Genomic DNA, 13,412 nt, shown 5'->3' on the forward strand with positions numbered 1-13,412 from the left:
GTATTCTAGTTGCTCGAGTAACGTTAGTTGCTCTACAACGAACGTATTCTAGTTGCTCGAGTAACGTTAGTTGCTCTACAACGAACGTACATGTGACAGCCGCAGTCGCGCCACCGCCATGTCATGGCATTGGAACTCCGAGTACGAGCTCTCGGGTTCCAAAGGGAGTTTATATGCGCGGATGCAGCCCGGGCGATGGGGTTCGGCGGTGCCGGCAAACAAAAACTGTTGCGATGTCGTGATGGCCAACGGGCCTACACTCAAAATGTATATCAATTTATATATATACATATTCTTGTCTTCCACGAGATAATATTTCGTATTTGTCGTTGATCTGCACCATAAAATGTAAAACGTAAATATCAAGAGATAATTCCATATAACCTGAAATAAAGTATGCACATCGAATACTTAAATCAAAATGTACAAATATTTAATACTACACGGTGCAAAGGTACGACAAATACGGTAATTGTTATGGCCATACACACACATATATATATCGAGTTCTAGCACTTCATCCTACCGAGTAACACGCCACAATTGTGCTCCACCTGAGGCGTGCCAGCAGCAATGTCGATTTCTTTCAAAGTGCCGTCGGTTCCAGTGGCAAACAGCATGGACGAATCCGATGACAGCGACAGATCGTGGTAATTGCAGCGAGGATGGGTGTGCCCTATTTTTTCCATCGTACAAGGGTGATGAGTTAGCCAATCGATGATACTATATAAGCCAAATCAAAGGAGTCAACTCTGTGCAAATATCATTTTCAGTGACCCCAATGACCAAATTCTTGTTAAATTGGATGGAAACATGTTGCATAATCGACAGCAAATAGTACAAGCCACGGTGGATACACATTAAACAACACGACTTGGACGAAACGAAATACAATGAATTTGTTTTAAACACTGATGACATCTCCCATGAACCAAGTGCATTCGAAACAAAAATTGGAAGAGTGGAATCAATATAGCTTGACCAGTCGGTTACCTTCGCCGACTTTAATGGCCGAGCGTAAATCCCACTGAAAAATCGACCCGTCGGACCCGCAACTCATGAGTTTACGGTCATCAGCTTTCCACAAGAGCGAATTCACTTGGTTTGTGTGTCCTCGGAGCACAGCCATAAGCTCCCCAGAATACGTCCCATACACCTAATAATATACACATTCGTCCAATGATCAAACCATCAAAAAATTATATATAATATACATATCAAATAAACAGTACCTGAATCGTGTTGTTGTTGGCCACGGCAAAGTACTGCCCCCCATGGCTAAAGCGGACTTCGCGGCACGCTTTCACCCCTACCCCCCCACAAAAAAAATCAAAAATAGTGCCCTTTCGCAATACGAATAGTGTCCTTTGAGTGGGAATAGTAACATATATATATGGACGCACCAAACTCCCTGTACGGTCGAATGTCGTCCATGAGGATGTTCAGCATGCGCAGCTTGTCCGTAAAAGCCACCACGACGTGCAGCCCACTGGGATGCAGCGCCACGGCCAGCGCCTCCTCCTTGAAGAACTTCAAAATATCCGTCGACTTGTCGCTGTAGTTCCACACTCGAACCGACTTGTCCACGCCACACGTGACAATCAGAGGCTTGCGAATACACGTGTCGAGGCTACTCACATGCATTGGTCCACGAATATCGTGTATATATTTCTACTTATATATATATGTAGAAATATATAAAATATGTTATATACATAGAAATATATAAAAGATGTTGTATATGTTGAAATATATACAATATGTTGTATATATGTAGAATATATATACATAATATGTCGTATATATGTAGAATATAGATGTAATATGTTATTTATGTAGAATATATATAAAATATGTTATATATGTAGAAATATGTTAAAGATATTACATATGTAGAAATATATATATAAGATATTACATATATAGAAATATATACTGGTAAAATGTTTTATATATGTAGAAACTTCTTATGTCTACATCGAATCTCTTCACACTGAACAGGAAGCTACGAAGACGACATACCCAGTGATGTGCGCGCCGTTTTGCCCCGGCCGGTGAAAGGCAGTGGACACCAGCTCAAAGTTCATCGCGTCTTCCTTGAGGATATCCGTGGAGCTCAGCGTGAGCATATACAACTGGTTGTTTTCCAATGAGCAGATGAGCGTGTCTTCGCTTGGGGAAATGGCCAAGTGCTGAATGCACTGTGGGTTGCCGTCGATAGAAAACACCTTGGTGCGCTTGAAATGTTCCCGAGAGTCGTCGGATTTTTCATAGATGCGCACAACGCCGCCCGATCCCCCGCATACAAATCCTACGTTTATAAGTTGGGTTTGATTGAAGTACATCAAACTAGTACAGTATATGTGTAATGCTGACGCGTTCTGCTACCTTTGGAATACGCCAGCAAAGACGAGCAATACTGGCCATCCGTTGGGGACGACGACAGCACCGTACGAAACTCCATGCTTTCAAACAGCCTAATATAGTTTACGTGTCAGCAACTCGTGATGAGAGAAACCGACTACATGTACACCATGCATAAATAAATACATAAATATATATATATATATATAAATGAAAGGGTAGAAATATGCATAACGAACGCACCATAATTCGCCCGTGATGGTGGCTGCGATGACGCGGTCGTCAGAGAGCCACGTGTGGCATAGAAAGTTGCCAGGTTCGCGTTTGAGGGAGTTGACTTGCTGGCGAAGTTGCCCTACAACGCGAAGAACCGTCGTCGTTAGTACAGGAACACTATATCGTTCGAAAAGCACCACAGCGCATGATAAATATATACCATCGGTAACTTTGAAGAACTTGATAGTGCCGTTGCCGCTCACACACAGCGAATTTGAATCCGTGGGGCAGAAGTCCACTTGGCCGATGGAGCTGCCATACTGCGCCGCTGCCTTGAACGTCGTCACAACTTTGGCCTTTTCCCACGACCACAGCATGAGGTTCCACTCGGGGGCGCCGCCTTGGCCGACCAAGTACTTGCCATCACCCGAGAACGCCAGACTCACCTACGAGCCACATCGCTCGATGAGTGGTGCAGATCATCATTGGAAGGCGAGTACATAGGATTCCGAGCCCAAGTCCGAGTACACGAGCGGTTTCTTTCGTCGAAATGTTGTCAAGTCGTACATGTTGACCACACCCGCATCGCCCTTTTCGGCCATCGCCAAGTACCTAGAAGTTTGTTGCAACAAACATGACGATGTAGCCCCAATAATCAGGGATTCGTGGCCGTACTTTCGATTCGCAGACACGGCCATAGCCGTAAATCCGCCCGACGTGCCGCTTTCCATGCCGTGCAAGAACTGCTGCTCCTTGGTTTCGATGCTGTGGATGACCATGCAGTGGCCACACGGGTACACCACGACGTTCTCTTCGCAGAACGCAATGTTGTTCTTCACAGTGCCCTTTAAGCCATACATGTAGCGATGTGTCAGGATCGACGAGTTGGCTCCCGACATGGGGGAAGCAGTCATCGACAACCGCGACGCTACTGTACTGCTGTATGTATCCTCGACGACGACCTTTCTGGGGAAAAGTCTGTAACCGACCAAAGCTGTAACCGTCGTGTTTTCCGGACGAACAGGGTGCCCGAAAGTGCAAGCAACATGCACGGTCACGACGACGACGGCACGGCGTTGCAGACTGCGGCCAAGAAGATCCAAGGCATGTACCGTGTCCGCATGGCGCGCCGGCGGTTGCGGCAGCTGCTGAAGGCAGTCGTGGAGCGTTTTTACGACGAAGATTCGGGTAGTGACATGGTCCTTGTAGATGGTTGATGGCTTGCTGACGCCATTGATGTGGCGGGTTTAGGCATGTACTATTACTACAATGCCAAGACGGGCGAGAGTTCGTGGTTCAAACCTACATTGCTGGGCAGCGAAGATGCCAACCTTGCAGCCATGTACCACACAACTCCAGGTACAACATGCTTGTGTGTTCGATTGCATGAGGCCCACTGTGTCCTTTGCATAACCTTAACATGCAATCAACAGAAGTCGTCGAACAAGGTACAATATTAGAGACCTTGCTTGTGACGAATCGTATATCGCTCGATGAGGTTTCTAACCTGTGTATGGTAGAGTCAACGTCTGTCGATTCTATTGTCAGTCCCCAACAAGGTAACAATTCTAGGATGAGAACTTTTCAGCTCACGCAGCGCCACCAAACAGATCAATCGCTCGAAGTTGATAAAGCGGAGTCCCCAGAGAGTACGACGGGCAAAGTTGCCTTTCATGTTGCAGTCTATCACCTTATTGAAACTTGTAGCCACAGTGGTCTCGATCGAGCAGCCGGCCAACGAGTTGGTGATACAACCAGATAGCCGCATCGAGACACCGCAATTACCTTTAAGTCATGTGGACGAAGCAGAGCGTCCGCAGCCCAACGACACGCCCGAGCCGTTTTCGCCCGAGGAGCTAGCCCTCATCCACGAACAATTTCACAAGTTCGACAAAGATGGGAGCGGGTGTATCACTGCGGACGAAATGATGGCCATCATGCATGCCTTTGGGGACACATCGACTCTGGAAACCATTCAAGGTGCATGCATGTTCTTTGAATCGATTCCTTTCCATTCGTTTGAATTTGTTGTGGCTACATTGAATCCCAAACATTTTCTTCACGGTCGTGTAGCTTTGATCCACCTAGTGGACGGCGACGGCAACGGTGAAGTGAGCGTGGACGAGTTTGTGGCCATTCTAAAGATGCAGCGGGACAAGGATTCGCACTGTCCGTCCCTTCAACTTGCCATCATGTTTGGCCCCGATGAAATCTTGAACCTGAAACGGCAATTTCAGCAGGTACGACCAAGCGACAAGATGAAAAGTTACAAGCAAATCAATGGCTCCATAAAAAGATATTTCTTCTCTAAGAACTGCAACTTGCAACTCCAAAACAAGTGCACAATCAACCTAGTTATGGCTGGTAGTTGGACACGGACAACAGCGGCGAAATCGACGACCATGAACTGGCCACGTTGATCAAAAGTTTGGGCCAGGAAGTAACCCCTACCCAGCTCAAAGAGATCATTGACGAAGTCGATCGCAACAAGAATGGAACTATCGACTTCAATGAGGTTGAGTACGCTCCAACGATATATGATATATATATGATATATGATATATATATGATATATGATATATATATATACATATACTTAATGACTTGACCTTTTGATTATGTTTTCGCCCTAGTTTTGCCACATTGTATACAACATGCGCAACCCCAAACAGTCCCGTATGTATATATCTTGCGAAATACGAAACATATCACTACGACTAGGCTTTGCAACGCTATTACATTTGGGGGTGGCCAAGGGTCTGCTCAAGGACTTGGGCAGTGTCATGAACGCTACTGGCGCTCGAGTGTCAGCCTGGTGGTACGTCGCTATACTGACTGGTTCATTGTAACGTTATAACGATTCTATTCAAATATATATTTCTAAATCATATAACACTGTACGTTATATTAGGAATGCGGACAAGATTGCAGAAGAGCAACGATTAAAAGCGAAACGAGAGCGAGCGTTGGAGCGAGAGCGGTTGCTACGAGAACAGTATGTCAAACATGGAGTTGCTCGTTGCTCACGTAGTAACAAATCGCAGGGAAGAGCGGGAGAAACAGATATTCCAGGAAGAACTAGCGCGATTGGCAGCGGTGGAGAAGGCGCGGTGGGCAGTCGTTCCGGGCCTGCAACATGAAGTGCTGTTTGAAGGGTATTGTGGATTCGATACGAATTTCCAGACCCCTTCGAATCGAATCTCGCCACCGAATCAAATCACGAATCGACGCTATTGGCTAATCCATGTTTGAGTGGATTTGTTTGGCTCTTGTAGAAAGGACAAGTATATTTAACCAATCAGAACTCCAGCGTGATTCAATATTGATTAGACAAACCAGGCGAAATTTGGAAGTGTATAGCGAATTCACAATACTTGCCTGCACATATATCTCGCTAAGTTCTACCGTATTTGTCGTACTTTGCACAATGCAATTAAAATTATTATTTTTAAATATTTAAACATTCGAACTGTTTTCATTCATTTTAGATATAGTATTGAAATTTATATTTGTATTCGCGTTTTATTTTTCACGGTGCAGATCAACAACAAATACGGTAGTTACTAGTACTACGTAGTACAGTACTGTACTATTTAATATGTTTTCACCATAGCGTATACTAGGGACAAGGAAAACTACCCCAACAAAGGCCAGTATGCTCGAGTGCACTACACAGCAATGGTACTGTGAAATGAACCGGCTGTTTATCTATTTATTTATTTATTTTTACGATTTTACTGGTATGTATTAGTTTGAAAATGGCCACGTCTTTGAAGCGTCTCGAACTCGGGGCGGCGCGTTGGAGTTTAAAGTTGGCGCCGGACATGTGATTCAAGGTACCTTGAACAAGTGATTTTTACAACTATATATATATATATATCATTCAAGGTGTTATATCATTCAAGGTGTATATACTAGTAGTATACAGACAACGATGGATCCATGTATTGTGGCCAATCAGAGTAATGACAAATCAGTTGGTTTGATTTGTCATTGAAATCGAATTTCGAAGTATATAACGTAAAAAACCAATTTAAGATAACTTTTTTGGGGGGGTCGTAGTAGAATGGACATAACTTTTGAGTCCGTTACGATATTTGAGTTTTGAATAGTGATTCCAATAGGCAAGACCCGCCTCTTTGACTTCATAATCGAATTATCAGTTTAGGCGATGAAATTCACAGGTAAATTTGTTACTTTCTAAGCATTTGTACTCACAATTTGATAACCAATTTAGGATAACTTTTTTTATCTTAAAGTATGTATGTATCTGAGCATTGAAATTCTGTGTTTAGGGTAAGCGGTTACAACAGGTTGCATACAATTTATACAAAGGTACTGTTTTATAGAGTTAAATTTCTGTTGTGGATGGATGTCCACCGAGTTTAACACTCGACAAACCCTCAGATCCAACCCAATTGTGGCCCATGTCGACTAGAGTACTTCGAACCCAATCTTGAATGACTGTTACCGATGCTTCTAGGCCGTTTTGGCATTTCATTCACGTGACGGAATGGCCAGCATTATATGATAGAGCTTTTGACTCGAACAAATAACGAGGTGTGATTGGGCAATACAAAGTTATCCTAAATTGGTTAAGTTATCTTAAAATGGTTTTTTACGTTAGGATCAATCAGAGTTTAAATTTAGAATTTAGTGTAGCTTAAAATCCATCGTTGTCTGTATATATCAATCAACATAGAACAATAACCAAAAACCAAGCATATATATATAATCTCATTCGACAAGTTGACACAGGCTGGGACGTTGCTATTCCACGGATGAGTGTAGGCGAGACGGCCAAGATTACGTGTGCGCCAAATCTAGCGTACGGTGTTCGTGGTACGTCGCGGAAAGTACAGATTAATGTATATATATATATATATATATATATATATATATATATATATTGAAATGTACAACGAATGGTTAAACGAGTGTTGTCGAAAGTATGTACATAAATATATTCAACTCAAAGCTATATACACATATATATATATATTTAGGCCGACCGCCGAAAATCCCTCCCAATGCGACCCTAGTGTTCAAGGTGGAACTGATTGCCATCCACGAAAAGGTGCGCCTGGATCAAGGCGGCGACGACGACGACGACGACGAACGGATGTAGGACATGACGACGACTTTTATTTTGGTGGTTATTACATCAGGTTTTGACTCCAAAAGTGCAAAAACGCTTCTTCTTGCAACTTGGTCAAGTTGCCCATGTATTTGGACAAGGCAAACACATCGGACGATCCCTAACCTCATCATCACACACATCACATGTCGTCCAGAGCACAATATATATAAATATATATATATATATATATATATATATATTATACACGTACATAATGCAGGGCCGACTCGAACGAGGCTGAGATGCCGCCCGTGTTGCACAGCGGAAAGTCCGACACGGGGTAAAACACTACGTGGGAGCGTGGGGGTTGGGAAGGCTGATTATGTTGCGCAGGAGTCGGGTTTTGCTGTTCGTTGTAAAAGCCAAGCTAATAATTGTGAAATAAAAAAAGTGTCAGCGTCAATCTTGTATCGGAACAATATATATATACATATATTGTACCAGTTGATGGTACTGGTCGAACGCCGCCAAGCCCAACTTGTCGCCCTATCCAAGGTTTCAACATAAAACTACGTACATATATATCCAAAGCCGAGTATATATATATATATGTAGTACCCGCATGTCGGTGGCCATCGAGGCCAATATAAACGCAACACAGGGCGGTTGGGCATTGCTATTATTGGGATACCCTAACGTCGTCCCGTGGTTTCCACTGGCTTCGTTCGTGGGGGTCGTCGACGACGAAGTCCCAACTTGCTGGTGCATCATTTGCCAGTTATTGTTGTGAGTATGGTTGGCAGACTATACAAACAAGGGTACTTGTCAATATTGTCGATTTGATACAACTTTGGGGAGGGGGTGCAATCGAATCGTGCCGACCAAATCGATCCACAATCGATCTGATTGGTTGCATTGAGAAGTTTTTGATTGGTTAATAATTTTGAGCTCATCTGAAGTAGCCAATCAAATCGATTTAAATTCCAACGAGAAACCACAACACAATGAAATTTCACTCGAAAGCACAATAGTCGATTTGTGGATACTGCTCAAACAAATACGACCACCAAGTCGGCAGCCAATCGATAATTGACCAATCAAACCCCACAGCACAAATCAAGTAGCCAATCAAAGCATCTCTCTACGAGTGAACAACCCCCATACGTGGGCAAAGCAACAACACACAAGCTTTGTCACCAACATTCCGAGCAAACGACAATCGATCGATGACATACATTCCAATAGTTAGTGGAGAGGACAATAGCGACAACCAATACAACACGATATTGTATTGTCAAATCGATGATTCGAAACTGGAGAATCGAATAAGAGAATGGATTAAAGAACTGCCAAAGCCAATCAAATCATCACGTTCTAGTAAATTTCTGCCAATCCAAACGTTTGACTCGACTCTGTCCCTCCGCATGGGGCAAAGCCATATACTACATATACTACTCATTGTATCGTATAGTTTGTACAAGCTTAAATTGGATCAAATGGATTTGGTAAAATGACTCACAAGTCCAAATTTGGGTGAAATGCACACTATCATATCGTTTATTGTTGTGTGTTTATATTCTAAACTGGAGATGCGTTAACATGGAGAATAATGAATCGACACAAAGCAATGTACCCAAGATTCAGGATTTAGCCAATCCGATTGCAGGAAACTAAAATCATCCACATCAAATTAGTGTGTGACTTCAAGTAGTGTAATAATACCAATCGCCACAGGAGACCTTTTTACATGCAAAATTCAGTCAAAGGAATCGATCGATAGATTTGGCAAAGATTCCACACAAAAGGCAACCAAATGTTTTGAGTACAGCAATATCATCTTCGCACCATGTACATGTCCATCATGAGCATGGGTTTGGCCATGGCGTCTGTCATCATGGCCGGCGAGGATGACGTGGTCGCCGCTGCTTTTGTGGAGAGAAAGATGTTGTTGTCCGAGTGTTTGAGCGAGCTGTGGGGGGTAGGGGTCGTCGAATAATTGGTCGGAGTGGTTCCAGCATACCCAGGCCCTGCCGTCGCCGCCGCTGCCATCGATGTTTGAGATGCCGACGGCGTGTAGTTCCCATGAGTGTTATACCCGTACACCATCTACAACAGGGGATTATATATATATCCGTCATCCAAACGCAAACAAAATCCATTTAATTTGGACATACTTACGCGGGCGGCAGTGGTGGCCTGCGTAACGGGATGATGTTGTTGTCGAGGGGTGTTGGCTGGAAAGTTGCTCTGGTGTTGCTGCGGGAGTTGCAAGTACATGCAAGAAGGGGCGTGGCGCGTGGTGTTCTGGGGCGACATGTCTGTTAACGAGGCACAAGAGAGGCATCGATAGATGGGCGCTTGCTTGTTGATAGACCCATCTCCTTCGTGAATCTCATACCCCACCAGCTTCCATTCTTGCATTGCGTCCGTCCACGTCGAAGGTCGGGCTATTTATATATATATACATCATCATCATATATCGTCATCACGAGATATATATATATATATATAGATAGTCATTCTCAAACATGTATAGGGTATTTATTTTCATGCGACGACTACTAGTATATATATAAATATATATATTATATATATATGCATCGACTAGTATATATACAAATATGCATCGACAAAGGACAGACAGACCTCGGGGCAGATTGTGCGGCGTGGCAGTGGACGAATTGAACCGACGACTCATGGGGGTCTTGTCGGTAGTCGTGGGGGTCGCCGAGTGATGGGGCACCGGCGTCGGCAGCATGCGCGGGCGGTGGCTTCCGGACGAAGCAGCCGACGGAGATGGTTCAGATGCGAGGTTGGTGTTGTTACTGGGGGACTTGAGTCCAGCTATGGTGGGGAGGTTGTTGAAATTTCATCAGTATCCTTATATATATATATATATACGTTGATCTGTATCGAGCTTGTGTTCAGGGGAAAAAACAATGTAGAGTGGATAGAGGTGGAGGGAGTAAGGGATGCCAAGGGGGTAGGTAAATTTAGTATACAAAACATACTCGGATTCTGCAATAAATATATATATTATATATATAGATAGTATCATATTGCACCGAGCAAACAAGGCGCGTGAAAATATATACCCAACACACAATTCGTCGAATAATCCACGATGGGATGCAGAGTAGCCAATCAGGAACAAGCATGTTTAGATGGACCAATGGGAGCGAGCGCTTGGGGAACGATGAAAAATTCAATAATAACGTCACGAGAAAGAAAATATATATTTACGTATATATATATATATATATATATATATATAGGTACCTAGGCGTCGCTTGTTGCGCTTGGAACGGATGGCGACGGGGGCCGTGCGCACGCTGGCAATGTCGGCGTACACGTCGGACGATTCGGGTGCAATTTTCAGCACAAACGCGTGGTTTTGGTGGTTCTTGCTCACGTCTTCGATGCTACAAAAGAATACTATTAATATATATATATATATATATATATATATTGATAACAAACTATACCGAAACGAAATGCTCACGGTGCCATTGGTCACGTTCGGACGCAAGTCGGGGAAGAGCTTGAGAATGCCATGCGACGGTGACGTGGCGACGGCAGAGGCCTGCACGACGTCGCCGGAATCGTAGAGCAACGTTAGTTCCAACGGAATCTACGAAGTAGGTCATGAAGAAGGACATATGGAAGGGAGAGGACGCACAATGCGCGGCGACACGGTGCGGCCTGGCGCGGCCTCGACGTTCACTTGGATGGTCATGCATTTGTCCCGGCCGCCTTCGTCCTTGAACCAGACGTCGGGAGGTTGTTGGGTCACGACGAGCTTTTCCTAATGAGCATGAGTAGCATGAGCTTAGTATGATCATCATCACTTGGGAGCGAGAGAGAGAGAGGGAGTTTGTGTGTACTGTACCCGGACAATCGAGATGGCCGACGTCAAGACGGACACGATCGGGTGCGGATCCACGAGGGAACACCGCAAGCACATTTTCTGCATGACACGGGTGAGCGAGAAGCGAAAGGTGCACGTGGCGCCGACAAACACGAGTGGCGTCGATGAGTCCACGACCTGCATGTGTGCATCATGGCCATGATCAACGGGAATGAAGGTGGGGATGGTCGATGTATGTATGTAGTATACCAGTTGCGACGTCGATTCTTCGGTGAGCTTGGTGTCGGCATGGACGAGCGCGACTTGAAACGATACGGGCAGTCTACGTAACCAACACCGTCAGAAACCTTCCCATCATGACAGTGGAAGGAGGGGATGCATGCATGCACGGACCCGAGATCGTCGCCATGGTGCAGGCGCAACGTGCACTCGATGAACTCGTCGGGAAAAGCATGTGTTGGCAAGCGCCGTTCCACGGCCAGGCTTAGCTACGCATGGCTCGAGTTACAAAAAGATTTGTCGTGTGTCCATATGTTGGTCTCGTACCGGTCGCGACGACGTCGTCGGTGGTGCTGTGTCCCCGTCGATGCACGGCATGATCACGTTCGTGCGTCCTCCTTGAGGTGGTTTGATGGAGTGTCGGAAGTCGTGGATACAAAGTACGACACATATGGCATAAAGTTAGTCGTCAATTAACGTACGTTTAATGAAAAACGTTATCTCAGAGGGTAGGTTTTATCCAACCATAGCCACCCTTCGCGCCTTTCTTCAATCGATTTCGACCGTCTTTGACTAATTCAATCGAGTCCCATCGAGTACGAAGCAACGAAGCGCCATCCTTTGAGTGACGCGGCATGTTCAGTAGCAGCGTGATGGGTGCGCGTGGAGGTGATATTAATAAAACTGGTAGGTAAAACGTCATGCGTTATAAAGTACTACGTTGCTTCAGTAAAGGCGACTCTGGCACGGCTTTGGACCGAATGTTTTGGCGGAATTCGTTGGAAACTAATACATATTATTTCTTAGCATAAATTAATACACGACTAACCGACGACTTCAAACTGGCGCCGCACTACTGTATGTACACTAACTTACGGAGTAGTTAGTCTCTTGGGCGGACGACCATTTCCACTACACCAGGACATACAAGGCGGAAATAATGCGTTTGAAATGGCACGGGTACATATATATATATACCACTTTATGAGCGATATTTGAACGTTTCGGGGGTTCGGGCGGGGTTGCATCACTAAACACTATTAATACGTAGTATTATTAATAATAGTACTGTACACTATTATGTGTAATTGGACGTGTACATACTGTAAGTATTAATAGTAGTATTACTTGCAGACTCTTGAATTATTAATACAAGTATTATTGATAATACTTCCAAGTATTATCATTAATAATTCAACAGTCTGCAAGCACTTGGCGTTACTCCACGTGAGCATGCAGAGTGACTAATTTTCGCTACCAACGCCTGAGCAACTACAGTACAGGAATACTACCGGTATGTACCAGTGAAGTATAAGGACACACGAAAGCAATGGCTTGTGTTGACAAGAGCTGTCGTTGTATGTACAGGCTTGGCAAATCACGAAACAAAACGATGGAAGGAAGTGTAGATTGGGGATCAGATTACTAAAGATAATAGAATCGGTCTTGATGGGGGGAGGTGTCGACATCGCAATCGAAGCTACAGGGGCGAGAACCGCCAATCACAGGCAAATGAACACAAGCGGCGCTGTTGTGCGATGCACAAGCATTCACATACACAGCATGGCTTGACGGACATGTAGATATTTGCTATGTGCCATTCCAAAGGTGTCCAGGGGGTGGACTGTGGGGTTTCCGACCCTGGCACTTTCGCATCAATGGCGT

At 44.5% G+C, this 13,412-nt stretch overlaps 3 protein-coding genes across 8 annotated transcripts in view; 1 reads left to right on the forward strand and 2 right to left on the reverse strand.

The window, feature by feature from the left end:
* H257_14532 (hypothetical protein) overlaps positions 1–3,536 on the reverse strand; it is a gene marked incomplete at its 3' end in the record, with an annotated part of 6,420 nt that extends 2,884 nt beyond the window's left edge. The window contains exons 1-11 of the mRNA XM_009842373.1: positions 3,256–3,536; positions 3,081–3,192; positions 2,801–3,026; positions 2,608–2,719; positions 2,389–2,477; positions 2,023–2,311; positions 1,404–1,630; positions 1,233–1,309; positions 994–1,156; positions 527–676; positions 91–254 (exon numbers count right to left, since the gene is read on the reverse strand). Coding sequence (XP_009840675.1) covers positions 91–254; positions 527–676; positions 994–1,156; positions 1,233–1,309; positions 1,404–1,630; positions 2,023–2,311; positions 2,389–2,477; positions 2,608–2,719; positions 2,801–3,026; positions 3,081–3,192; positions 3,256–3,494 — 1,848 coding nt within the window. The 5' untranslated portion in view covers positions 3,495–3,536. The remainder of the gene's footprint in view (positions 1–90; positions 255–526; positions 677–993; positions 1,157–1,232; positions 1,310–1,403; positions 1,631–2,022; positions 2,312–2,388; positions 2,478–2,607; positions 2,720–2,800; positions 3,027–3,080; positions 3,193–3,255) is intronic.
* Positions 3,537–3,609: 73 nt separating this feature from the next.
* Positions 3,610–7,708, forward strand: H257_14533 (hypothetical protein; the record flags this gene model as incomplete). 4 transcript variants are annotated; one of them, XM_009842376.1, is made up of 16 exons in its annotated part: positions 3,610–3,768; positions 3,832–3,939; positions 4,014–4,028; positions 4,101–4,139; positions 4,191–4,229; positions 4,288–4,560; positions 4,654–4,820; positions 4,949–5,095; positions 5,214–5,256; positions 5,302–5,398; positions 5,492–5,575; positions 5,625–5,735; positions 6,204–6,261; positions 6,332–6,416; positions 7,339–7,422; positions 7,587–7,708. In XM_009842376.1, exons 1-16 carry the CDS (start codon positions 3,627–3,629, stop codon positions 7,706–7,708), a joined length of 1,614 nt encoding a protein of 537 aa, XP_009840678.1. In that variant the 5' UTR covers positions 3,610–3,626. The 4 variants fall into 4 exon arrangements, with proteins under 4 accessions (XP_009840678.1, XP_009840677.1, XP_009840676.1 ...); XM_009842375.1 differs by having other exon boundaries at positions 7,372–7,422; XM_009842374.1 differs by lacking the exon at positions 4,014–4,028.
* H257_14534 (hypothetical protein) lies at positions 7,676–12,177 on the reverse strand. 3 transcript variants are annotated; one of them, XM_009842380.1, is made up of 14 exons: positions 12,075–12,177; positions 11,922–12,016; positions 11,778–11,850; positions 11,550–11,705; positions 11,340–11,465; positions 11,146–11,291; positions 10,940–11,082; positions 10,307–10,504; positions 9,839–10,107; positions 9,506–9,766; positions 8,279–8,464; positions 8,162–8,206; positions 7,932–8,087; positions 7,676–7,838 (listed from the first exon to the last, which is right to left on the reverse strand). In XM_009842380.1, exons 1-14 carry the CDS (start codon positions 12,123–12,125, stop codon positions 7,740–7,742), a joined length of 2,004 nt encoding a protein of 667 aa, XP_009840682.1. In that variant the 5' UTR covers positions 12,126–12,177; the 3' UTR covers positions 7,676–7,739. The 3 variants fall into 3 exon arrangements, with proteins under 3 accessions (XP_009840682.1, XP_009840680.1, XP_009840681.1); XM_009842378.1 differs by having other exon boundaries at positions 8,162–8,464; XM_009842379.1 differs by lacking the exons at positions 7,676–7,838; positions 7,932–8,087; positions 8,162–8,206; positions 8,279–8,464 and having other exon boundaries at positions 9,432–9,766.
* Positions 12,178–13,412: the final 1,235 nt, after the last annotated feature.

This window comes from Aphanomyces astaci, assembly GCF_000520075.1.
Source record: "Aphanomyces astaci strain APO3 unplaced genomic scaffold supercont1.58, whole genome shotgun sequence".
Classification (NCBI taxonomy): domain Eukaryota; phylum Oomycota; class Saprolegniomycetes; order Saprolegniales; family Verrucalvaceae; genus Aphanomyces; species Aphanomyces astaci.